This window comes from Temnothorax nylanderi, unplaced genomic scaffold (assembly GCF_030848795.1).
Source record: "Temnothorax nylanderi isolate EJ_2023f unplaced genomic scaffold, tnyl_v1.0 TNYL_tig0348_pilon, whole genome shotgun sequence".
Classification (NCBI taxonomy): domain Eukaryota; kingdom Metazoa; phylum Arthropoda; class Insecta; order Hymenoptera; family Formicidae; genus Temnothorax; species Temnothorax nylanderi.
In genome coordinates, this window is record NW_027249410.1 from 76,896 (window position 1) to 89,769 (window position 12,874).

General features: G+C 34.8%; 1 protein-coding gene across 1 annotated transcript; it reads left to right on the top strand.

The window, feature by feature from the left end:
* The first annotated feature begins 786 nt into the window (after nt 1-786).
* Ranbp3 (uncharacterized) lies at nt 787-3,703 on the top strand. Its single transcript, XM_071720431.1, has 5 exons — nt 787-890; nt 1,118-1,252; nt 1,379-1,459; nt 1,526-2,220; nt 2,604-3,703. The coding sequence occupies exons 1-5, from the start codon at nt 875-877 to the stop codon at nt 2,916-2,918; spliced, it is 1,242 nt and encodes a 413-aa protein (XP_071576532.1). The 5' UTR covers nt 787-874; the 3' UTR covers nt 2,919-3,703.
* Nucleotides 3,704-12,874: the final 9,171 nt, after the last annotated feature.

Below are 12,874 nucleotides of genomic sequence, written 5' to 3' on the forward strand. Positions count from 1 at the left end.
TTTTTATTTAACTTCTGATTTAACTTCATTTTTCTCATAATATTATTACTTACAATATTAAAAATACTTTTAAAAAAACTTTGAAAACGTTACAAAAGAATCCAGTTTCAATATTCTTGATTTGGAGTATGTACAACTGACCGGCAGGAATGCCTGGACATTTTGATATGTATATGACATATATATATATATATATATGTACATGTATATATGTATATGTATTGGGCGCGTTCAGCAAACCAAGCCGCTGAGTAGCAGTCAAACGTGATTGGCTCTTACTTTTAAAACCAACCAATCAACGCAGAGTGTTGATAAGATATACAGGCAATAAGAACAGGGAATAGCAACGGAATGTAGATTTTCAACCTATCGGAAGCCGTGTATCAATGCATTCTGTTCCTATTGCCTGTATGCTGTATGTATGTACCTTTATATTGTGTTCCGGCCCTAAAGCCTTGTGTACACGATACTAGAAATCGGTCCGAGTTTCGGTTTAAGCCAATCAACTTGCAGCTCTTACAGAAAAGCAGCAGTTTTATTGGCTTAAACCGAAACTCGGACCGATTTCTAGTATCGTGTACACAAGGCTTTAAACCGAAACTCGGACCGATTTCTAGTATCGTGTACACAAGGCTTTATACCAGTCACGCCAAAAATGGCCAAATATGGCTGCTTCAATTAGGTGGGGGCATCACCAATCAGAAATCGCGATGCCGGAGTCGCTTCTCTCTATTTATAGGACTTTAGTATTCATACAAGACGATATCAAATTCGTACGGTTGGTATCAAATACTTTTGCATTCTGGTGACACTGTAGCGCCTGTAGCGGCAGCATTATTTGTAATATTTGTCTATGTTCATTTCGACGTAAAAAATGGCGGATTGCAAGGGTGCGTTTTGTGTCTTCTCTAGATTCAGTTGCATCTGTGTGTAGAAGTGAAATAATATCGTTTAAATGCTAAGAGTACTCCGTGTTGCGTGATGTAGCACGATGTGACACATACCGAAAATACGAGACGTTTTCCGCGCGACGAGATTTCCACTTGTCACGTTTATAAACCGACGAGCTAACCGTTTCGCGATAATGATTTTAATCTTTTGTTTCTACTTTATTTAGAGGGTGTAGAGGATATCAATCATCCGCCACTCGTCCTGAAAGTCGATCCGCCCGAAGAGTTGCTGGAGGACTCTACCGAGGATTCAACGACTAGCAATTTAGCCGCACCAACTAACCGGGATACGCACGTTTATGGTTATTCTGAAATATTAATGTAATTCGTATCACGGGGGAATGCACGCAACAATTAGAAATAATCACCTCTGTTACTATACAATGAAATGTTTATTCATGAAGCAAATAAACTTATGGATTTTGCAGATGACACAAAAAGCCATACAGCGGAATCAAACAACCAAGAATCCACATTGGCAGCTGTTAAGACTCCCAATAAGAAACATAGTGAGTTTATACAATTTGATAAGAAAACTGATGCGCGACATATTAATACATATCGCGCGTTTGCAGGTCCTGTGCTAGCTGTTTCAAAATTGGGAAATTCATTTGGTGTCAATGAATTTTCAAACCCTGTAGCTAGTAAATCAAAGTCATCTATACTAAGGCCGTCACAATTAAGTGTGTTAACGAATAGTTCCACAGGGGCCACCGACAAAACTGTCTTGCAACCTGCGAAATTTCACAATCCGTCTGTGAAGGCTACTGATAATTCCATAGATGAGGATGAGCCTCTAATGAAGAGCAATAAGGCCGAAACGGACAAAGACTTTAAAAGCGAGGAGAAGCCTGTGGAGGACGTAAAGCTGAAATTTTTGCCTTTGGGTGCGAGTACCAAGGAGAATGAGAACAATGTAAATAATACTGTGGCATCCAGCGCATCTACCCCTAGCTTTGTGTTCGGTCAGAATTTGAAAGAACGCGTTACTGTTTCGAATGACACAGAGAGTTCGAATAATTCTGAGAAAGACGAGACAATGAGCAAAGAGAGCAATGAAAATGGATCTTCTGAACTTCTGTTCTCGAATGCAGCTGCAAATTGCCGTGCTACAGTGAGGCCAGGTTTAACATTAACTCAAGCAGCGCAGGTTTTGGAGGAAGCTAATCGCGCGAACAAGAGGAAATATAATCAAGTAACGTTATTAACTGGCGAAGAAGGAGAAACGAATATTCTTCAGATCAATTGCAAGTTATTTGCCTTCGACAAGGTGTGTAAACTTTAAGAATGATAAATTGTTTAATACTCAACACAGTCACCGCACTGGTGACTGACACCAAGTTTTTTTTGTCGATTTAACGTTTTGTCGATCATCAATGACTGTCATGGGGCGACTATTAAATAATTATATCATATTTTTGTGCAACTCATTGTCAGTATTATATATTCAACACTATAAATCAAGTATTTTGTCGGTCTTCTTAATATAAAGTTGTTTAATCCGGCGTGCATGGAAAGATAGCTGTAATAAATAAATACTCTTGGTGGCAAACGTGTTAAAGTAAAATTAGAAACGATGAATATTGAAATAGCATTATATGACTTAACTTATATTGATTTAGCATTGATTTCATAGTTTATTGTATGTTGTAGACTAGTAGCAGTTGGCAAGAAAGGGGGAGAGGTACGCTAAGACTCAATGATCGAGATGAAGAGTCTCGTTTAGTCGGCCGTACCGCCGGGACGCAACGGTTGATCCTGAATACGAAAGTATGGCCGGGTATGACCGCGGAACGTGCTGGACCTAAATCATTAAGACTAACCGCTATGGATGTACTAGACGGGGATATTCGAATCTTCATTGTACAAGCGGCACCTAAGGAGGTCGATCAACTGCACGGTCTTTTATTACAGCGACTTAAACGCGCGCAGGAACGCCATCCTAAGAAATTAGCAACGGACCATTGACAGTCGTCGACAATTCCAGACGAGGCGTCAGCTTAATTTTGTGCAACATAGAAGTTATTAAGATACGAAAGGAGCTAAATCCTTCAGGAATATAAGACTCTTTAGTATGCGCAATAGAACGGCTATGATTTGTGCCTTCCTTCAGAAGTTGGAGCCCTCGGCAGTTTGTACCAGTATTTATCGAAAAAAAAAAGGAGATTAAGTTGTAGCACTTGTACGAGTTTGACGCTCTTGTACGCATTAGATTCTTCGAGAATACAAAATCCGTTTATAATTTTTTTCAATCGATATATTCCCTTTTATTTGAAATTTAATGTGATTTTTAAATGAAAGAGCGTTATTTAAAAATAGAGATACTGCGTAATATTAATATTGTCGTAACAAATCTTACCATAAATTACAAGTTAATTCTTAAAATAAATCGCAAAAACTTCAACATGTCTATATTTATATCCAACTATTCGCTATTGCATATTGCAATTGCATTTTTTTTTTTCATTTAGAAAGGGTTACATCAATCATAGATCTAAATAAATAATTTGTATGTATAATTTATCATTGAAGAATGGCTTGAGAGTGGCTGGGCAGGTACGAGTTATGGTATTTGTAGCATGTAATATTGTCGTTACTTGTACTCTTGATTTGTATTTAAAGGACGATTTGTGGGAATGTACGATACAACGGCATTATTATTAATATTATCTATAATTACTATAATTATAAGTATATATTGTTTTATTTTAGATGTAAATAAAAGCCTCAGTCTAGTGGTGGAAGAGTTCTAATTGCGTCTTTTGATTTTATTATCCGCGCTACGAGAACAGATTGATTCTTAAATTCGATCTTCGATTTCGGCAATGTTTATCCTACACGAGGCTCGTCCTCTTTGCTCGTTGAATGAACGAAACGGACGGGGCAAATAACTCGCTATTTTATATCATTATCTACACACAATAAAACGTTCATATTTACTTAAGGAACTATAATCTAATCTATGATTAGTAAATTCTGAATTTTTAATACGCAGTGTATTAAGAATGTATCATTTGAAAATAGAAACAAAATTTTTGTATGGAAATTTTTTCTTTGGCACGTGTGTGTGTCCTTATATAAACTATCCATGTAAAAGCATGTAATTAATATACGTTGACATGGACTAATGATGACAAAGAATAAATGGAGTTTGAAATAAATCATAAACTGTTTGTGAGCCCGCTCTTGGCCGTTCTTAAGGTACTAGTCCGGGAGGCAGCGATACTAATTTCATCCCAATTACAGTATGGCTAGTTTATATATTTTTTTACAGTATTTGTGCTAAAACATAGCAAAATGGCCGTCAGTTGCTCCATCACGTGATCAGGATCTGACGAAATACGTAAAAATTAATATGGTATACTTGGGGCTTATATCGGCAAAGCTGAAACTTTTTGAAATATTAGTTTACTGCATAAAACGTAAGAAAAATGCAATCAGCCACCTTATCTCGTGTTCGGCATGCGTCAGCTACGCATGTAAACGTGTTAAAAAAATGTAATCTGCAGTCGACTTATACCGGTAAAGCTCTGAAAATTTTTTAAAATGATAGTTTAGTGCATAAAATGTAAGAAAAACGCAGTCAGCCAGTCGTCAGAGTGTTGAAATGTCTAACTGACGCGTTTAAGGGGCTGCGCACAATGAAAGGAATAGGAAACAGGGGACAGATTAGAGTTTAATATTGACATATTCATTGTGCATATATACAGAAATAGAATAAAATTTTATCACTGTTCCTTAGCGCGCTATTCCTCTGTTCGTCTATTCTGTGTTAATAAATCACATATGTTAATGAATTTCATATATTAATATTGAACTGTTCCCTAAACCCTGTTCCCCGTTCTCTATTCCTTTCATTGTGCGCAGCCCTTAAAGGTGCAGCGCGGCGAGCATCTTTAAAAAAAATTTCAGCTTTACCGGTATACTAGCTAACTAATTATATATTTTTTAATACGTTTAAGATGGCTAACTGCATTTTTCTTACGTTTTATGCAATAAAACTAATATTTCAAAAAGTTTCAGATAAGATATATTATTATATATTTCAGACTTTCTCGTCGAGGATCCTGAACAGGCCGTGTGGTGCGACAGCTGACAATTATTTTTTTGTTTTTTTTTAGCACAAATACTGTAAAAAAAAAAGAGATAAACTAGCCATGCCGAAATTGGCGTGAAATTAGTGTCACTGCCTTCCGGATTATATGCGGGCTGGTATTTTCTCACTGCAACGGCATGTCTGAATTATGATTTTAGAAATGAAAGATTATGTGAATTTTAATCTCTTACACAACTTAATTTTAAACAAATTCGATTTTTCATATATTATCATTCGTTATCGGTAATATAATTTGGTAAAATATATATCAAAAACACTTCCCTGTCTTAATTATATCCTATATTATTATATTCAATTAATTCAAATTTAAATAATATATATAATTCAATTTGCATGTATTTTTAGCGAAAATGAATCTTATTATGATTGAATAAAATTTATAATAATCACGAATCAAAGAGATAATTTATTTCATATCACTCTACATTTTTGGCATAATTAATGACATGCAAAAAAAATTAATTTATTTCAATATTGCAAACAAATACATAACTTGTTTTTATATAAAAAAAGAACAAATAAGAAACCTTGATGATCGCTTTTTTGAAGGTATTATAATGTAACCATTTTATACAGATAAGAATGATAGTAATGTTTCTTAATTAAAAAAATTTAATTCTTTATTTCACTATTTTAATTCTTATTCTTATTATATTCTATAATAACTCTTTTCAGAAAAATCAACAATATATAATGTTTCAAATAAGGCAAATTTTTTTTTATAAGCCAAGATAAGCGGAATTTATATAATCTTTGATCTCATTTTTTGTTTCGCGTAATAAAAATGTGAAAAAAAGAGATTAAATAATTTTCGAAAATATAGAATCGACTTTATATAAAAATAGAAATTCTGATTAATAATATGGAAAATTCTGAGAGATATTTTTCTACCAGGGATGGCGTTCGGGTTGAGACGGATGAACACGCGATATATCGCTCGCGTATATTTTACGAAACGAAGCATCGCTATCGAGACACGCGTTATTGCCGCCTTATGCATCTCGATTCTATTTTCCAGCCTGGAAAATACACTCGAGTGGCATGGCCAAGTCTCGCGATATTTAGCGCAGCTGGCGCAACGATCGTGCCGCGCCATGCCGGACGGCGCGGCGTTCAACAGGCCGATATTTATAGACGGGCGGGATTCATTGGCGGAGTTTCTTACGAATATGCAAAAGCTTTCAGGCATCAATAACCAGTTTTCTACGTTCATTTCAGCGTCCGCCCGATGACCGTCGGAATCACGGATTTGACGAACGGTCGCAATGATGGCGCGATAATGCGAGATACCGCGCGGCGAGGATGACGACGATGAAGACGAAGACGAGGATAACGGTATTCTCGCGGGCACGGCGTTCAGCGAGCGTCGCGTCGGCTGGTTCCGCCGAGGAAAATCACGGGAATTCTAATGTAAGACCCGAGACCAGCTGTACCGCACGCCCGAGTCTCGCCCGAGTCATCGGAACGGCGGCGTTCTCGGCCGTGGTAACGCGTTCTTCTCGCGCTCGCCCGGTCGCCCGGTGCCCGCGTGTCGCGTCGCGTTGCTGTGCGCCACGTTGCGTTGCGTCGTCACGGCGGTGGACCGAGTCGGGAATCCCGACCGCGACGGCGTGATCCATTATCCTCCGCTTGCTCCCGGAGCTGGGAAAAGGGAATAATATACCTTCGTCGCGAGTGGCGGAGTGATAGTAACTCGAAATCGGAGATATATACACACACACACACACACACACACACACCGTCCGATCTATATAGGTAGTTTCACGCACGAGAAGTTTGTGATGTAGAATGTTTTCTCGCCGGAAATGTGATTCCCGTTGGTAGTGGAGGTAATGTAAAGGAGAGGACACGCTCCGGAGAATGAATCGTCCGATTGCCGTGAATCATTTTTGACAACGCGCATATTTTTGCGTTCCTCGAATTCCCACGCATTCAGGCTATCGCTGCGCCATCATTTCTCCTAATCACCTCGCGAACGTGATTTTTAAAGGGGTATATCACTCAAAAGTATTTGAAAAGTAGATCATTTTTAGAATTTTTTTGTTCATAAGCAAGAAAATCTAAAAACTCGTAGTTTTGCGTATGTATTTGTTACTATTTTATTATCATTTCTATCGCGTTTTTTGTATAAATCCAGATAGCACGCATGTCCAAAATCGGGATATAAAAAAACATCTTAAAGACATGTTTAGGACATTTTTAAGACATCTTTAAGACGTCTTATGTCTCAATTTTGGACATGGTGCTGTCTGGGAAAATAACTAATATTTATAGGAAAGTCCTAATCGTGGCAAATAAAGAAGTTAAAGTTTATTTTAATCAGTAGACTTGTCTCTATAGCTCTCGATCATTCACAAAGAGCAAAACAAGAAAAAATGGCGGCATTAAAGAAGAAATTTAACTTTTTATCACATATTTTTTTACATTAAATTGTTATAAAAAATAAAAATAATAATGATAGTTTTATCATTTTGGTAGGAGCAATAAAGAGATACATATACATGGAATATGTGTATAAAATTTCAAGTTAATTGATTCATTAGTTTTTGAAATATCGCGCAGCAAACCATCGAAGACAAATATTTCGAAACATTGCATCTTACATTTTAGTAAATATTATAAGTTATTTGTATCTGAAACGCGGCTGAAATAATAATAAAATACTAATAAAAAATAAATTACTAATAAATACAAATACAAAATTATAAGTTTCTAGGTTTTTTTCGTTTAAGAGAAAAAAATCCTCAAAATTGCCTATTTTCCAAGTACTTTTGAGCGAATACTCCTTTAACGAGTATATGAAAATTGCCGAATTATAATATACATTTCTTTTTTTTTCTTTCTTATAAAATATGCAGATTCTGAATGTCGGAAGTGTAACATCACAACGCTACAAATATATCGTGAACGATTAGCGTGCGTCAAATGCCAATGGATTAATCCTCAAAGAATGCGGATTAATGCCGAGTAAGCCTTTCAATTCTCAGGACGACTTCGACTCAAACTCTGTTTAATTTAATCAGTGAATTCAATCGGCGAATTACTTAAATAACTCATTGTCTCGAATTTAATCTTTTTTTTCTATACGTCAACAACCAAACGTTAATAATCTCATTTATGTTGACAAAATAACGGTATTACTCGATAAGTTAATTGTGTCAAGTTGAGTCAAAGTTTGATCGAAGTTACTCTTGGGAAACAGCACGCGAGAAGCGTGTTCTTGTTGTCGAGCGGACGGGTCTCTCGCGATTTATAATTTTCCCAAAAATATAACATCGCGCGCATGGTCGCTTCCCACCACCGAGCGTAGGTAGAAGGAGACGAAACGAATTGATATTTCGAAGCGTATTTCGCGCGTTCAGGTGACACGCGTGTCACCTGCGTTTTGTTGCTGACATTGTGTGCCGGATTCGAACTAGCGCGAAGCAATTATTCCCAGGATACGAGAATGAATAATCGGTGGTACGTCGGTTGGTGAATTGCGAAACGATTGGATATATTTATAGATCCGAGTCTCGCGTGCGAATTTTTTCGCATTGACTCGCGTTCACTTTGACGATCGCTCGATATTTATCAAATATGACTTCGTATATTACACAGCCAATAATACATCAAATACAGTTTATAATCGCAAATAATATCTTCAAAGAAATAGTAATTAATAAAATTTCAAATAAATTCTTCTGATTAAAGGCACATTAATAATGACTTATGTTGTAAATTGTTATTTGGGTTTATATTTTATAAATCCATGTGTGAAAAATTTATTATTATTCACAATTTATAGCTTGTAAATAAGCCTAGATTTTTAATAAAAACTTATGGTCGATTAAGGATGTATTGGAGGTACAATCCCTGCTAAAAAAGTTAGCTTGTAATAAAATTTACTAAAATGAAGACTTTGCATGTATGTCGAACAACTCTAAATATTTTATATATTAGAAAGGATTACCGTTAACAGTTTGAGTATGGTTTTTTGTCATTTAAATAATTAGTGTTGTTTAAACAATCAAAAAATAAAAAAATTGTAGCAAAAAGTTTTCAAACTTAAAACACAATATCAATGATGTATGCTTTACATATAGAAAAGTTTTAGAAATATCTGAACTTTTTTATTTATATTTACAGCAAAAATGTAGATTCTTCATAAGGGATCATGTTAATTTTATCAACTTTAAACTTAAATAACTCTTAAATCGTTTAGCAAATTACTTAAAAATTTTACAGAGTATTTTTAATTTAATTTAAAAGAAACATCTCAAAATTTTAGCCATTTCTGAATATATTTGAAATATCTCTAACACATCCTTAAAATCGTTATAACTCAGCAAGTTTAGTGGATTTGTTTCAACTTGTTTGCAGCATATCAGGAAGACTAAAAGAATCTCACAAATTTTGATCGACTTCTTACTATTTTGAAGATAGGTCCGATACATCCTTAATTTTCGATTAATAGCTCGAATACTCGCTGGTTCGTTAAATAAAGTTTTAACTGTAATTTATGAAGGTTTTTCTCAAATTTTGATATCGTTTGCTTCATGTGATTTCATGTAGGGTAACCTCGAGGGAATATACCAGTGTAAAGAATATGCCACTCGTTGTGTTTAACAAAGCAACGGCTAAAAACGCTCTTGTAAATACCATGAAATTGTTCTGGCAGTATTATAGTTTTTATTTTAATAATATTATTGAAATTCAAGGAAAGTAATAAAAACACAATTTTTACACATTTTAAAACACATGTTTTAAACAATAATGCCTCGAATGTATACGAGGAAGACTAAAAAGAAAAAAATGTAGTTGAAAAACGTGTAGCTGACAGTTATACAATTTTCAAAGTTTTAAGATTTCAAGGTTTATAAGATTTAAAAATTTTTAAGGTTTAAAATGTTTTAAAGTTTTTAAGATTTATTTTTCATTTTAATTTTAATTGTTGCAATCCAATATTACAATAATTTTAATATTACAATTTTATTTTAAAATTTTATTTTTTATGTTAAAAACTATTTGTACTGACTTATTTTAAAGACTAAGATTTGTACTGTTTTTATGAATAAAGTAACTTTTGAAGTTAGTAGTATATTATTTTATACTGTATGGCATATTACCCACATGATTGGGTAATATGCCATTTTGCAACACTTTTGTATTTCTTTCTTTTTAATAGTAAGCAATCAAAATATTTTATTAAAATCATGTACAAATGACAGATAAAAGAAGGAAAAAGGAGTATGCAAAGATACTTCAAAGAGAAAGAAAAATAGAAAAAAATCAAATTTCTGTTAAGTGTGGCATATTCCCCCGAGTTACCCTATAATTGTTATTAAAAGAATTTTCAATTGCAGTTTACAAATTCTATTATAGACGACTTTTATTATGATGTCATTAAAATATTATACTTTTTATTGTTATATATGATATTGAAGATGTGTATATGATGAAAGAAGAAGAGACCGATAAGAAATAGAATATGTTATATCCGACATGGACCGCAGATTGAAAGTCAAACGTACAGAGAGCATGCATGGGACGCCCGTACGATTATGCGCGAATACAAATTATGAATCATAAATAGTGAATTCAAACGTGATGATAGTATTATTATCGATGCGAAGGATAATAAGATAAAGTTAAATCGTTGGGTGGTCGGTGAAGTTTTGGAAAATGATGTTCACTGGTGGCTCGCATGCGAAGAGGAGAAACGCCGGTGGTGGTAGTGGATCGAGCATTTCCGGGAGAAAATCCTCCGTGGATCATCGAAATCCACCGGCGCGCAGCGTCGGAGCCGAAGGATACACGTACAGGTGAGCTATTCGGTGGGTAAAGGTTTACGTTAAATACTGTGCACGATACGATGAAAAAAGAAAAACAAGGATAAAAAGTAGCAATGAGATTAAGTATTTTACAAGTAGGTTCAAATCTGTTGCCGTATTTTCAAACTCTCTAATGATTATTTCAAAAAGTAAAAGCAGTAGAGAAAGGGACGGGTATTGTCGAATACTCTAAACGTCTAAATCTTTTTTAAGATAACTTGAAAACTATTAAAGATAATGAACTCAGTTTGTACTGAGTTGTAATGTCAAGTATTTGTTTATGACATGTTCCTAACAAATTTCGTTTATCTATAGTAAGTTTAATGTTATATGAATTTTTTCGAGGGTTGATTTTGGAAGGGTAACATGGAATAGGTCGGATAATGCGGAATACCTTTTTAAGCTTGCAAAAAAATAATTTTTCTCTGCAGCGACATAAATGTAAAAAATAATTTATTTACATCAATTAACTTGATGTAGCTTTTAACAATATATCTTATGTATTGTTAAAAGTTCTTTATTATACGAAACGTGCATGTACGGAGAAATGTCCTGACGATCGAATGATTTTAGGACAAGAGTGCCGTCGCTGAATCCCACGGAATTACCGCCAACGACTTCGACGCAGGGTAAAACGTACATTTATAGAACCAGAGTCCCACGGAGAGATCTTACAGAGCCGACGATGTCGACGTCTTCGCCGTCGCGGGAGAACAACGTTGGGCGCGCGATAACAAGAAGAAGGGGTGCTGTTAAACATAACAAAGTGCACATCGTGCGGGGCCACAAACTTGTGGCCAAGTTTTTTCGGCAACCGACATTCTGCGCGTTTTGTAAAGACTTTTTATGGTAATACTTTAGATATATCTTGCGTTCTCTCTTTTCATTAATATTTCGACTTTTATCCCATAGTTTTAGAATTTCTACAATTTTAATCAGATATGTATTTTTCATCGACGAGTGAACGTTCCTTAATCATTTATTTTTTATTCTAGGGGCTTTGGAAAACAGGGATATCAGTGCCAAGGTAAAGCATTTAGTTTTTACATTATTTTTGCTCTTTATATTTATTACTCTTTTGCACGTTACCGCAAAGTTTACTAATTTAACAAGATTTGTAAGAGGTTCTTTTTCCGTTATAGCATGTCAAACGGCAGTGCACAAGAAATGCCACGACAAATTGTTAACTAAATGCCCCGAGAGTGGAAGAGAATCAGAAAATACAATAGTAAGTATCGGTGTTTACGATTAGAAGTTAAAAGTAAATTAAGCTTATAATAAAAATTGAACTTATAAATTTTCATTGATATTATTTTAATTCACACTCTATAAGTGTACCATATGAATATTTAAGTGATGTAACTATTACTAGGCAATTCGATATGATAACGGCGATTTTGCCCATTCGTTTTGTTATCTGAATTATTAAATATTTATTTCGTTACAGTATTTGAGAGAACGTTTCAAGATAGACGTTCCCCACAGATTTCGCACTTACACGTTCATGTCACCGACCTTCTGTGATCATTGCGGCTCGATGCTGTACGGATTGTTCCGACAAGGTTTAAGATGCGACGGTAAGAATGTCGTTCGGGACAGATTTTAACAACCTAAATGGCACAATTAAAAAAGACTTTTATGCATCTTGATAGGTTTAAGTTATTCTATTTGTGTACCGGTCACAACTGATTCAACATGTGATATACGCGAGCATAACGTTTAATTAGCATTTAACATACATACGTGAAAGTAATAAAATTGCATGACATACATTATTACACTTTGCTTACGCATACTCTCTCTCTCTCTATCTGCTTTATCCTTGCACACGTATGTATTCCGCGCATTTTACGTTTTTCTTTTTTTTTTTACATAAATCTCACAGTATCTTTAAATCTTACAGTAAGCTTTAAATACCACTTACATCTTGAACTGCAAGCAAGGACTATTATTAATTTGTTCTACTGAACATGTATTCGCATTACCAATTATAT

Coding starts and splice junctions, on each gene's coding strand:
- Ranbp3 (XM_071720431.1), top strand. Junction 1,460..1,525: donor GACTCCCAATAAGAAACATA/GTGAGTTTATAC, acceptor GCGCGTTTGCAG/GTCCTGTGCTAGCTGTTTCA. Junction 2,221..2,603: donor AGTTATTTGCCTTCGACAAG/GTGTGTAAACTT, acceptor TGTATGTTGTAG/ACTAGTAGCAGTTGGCAAGA.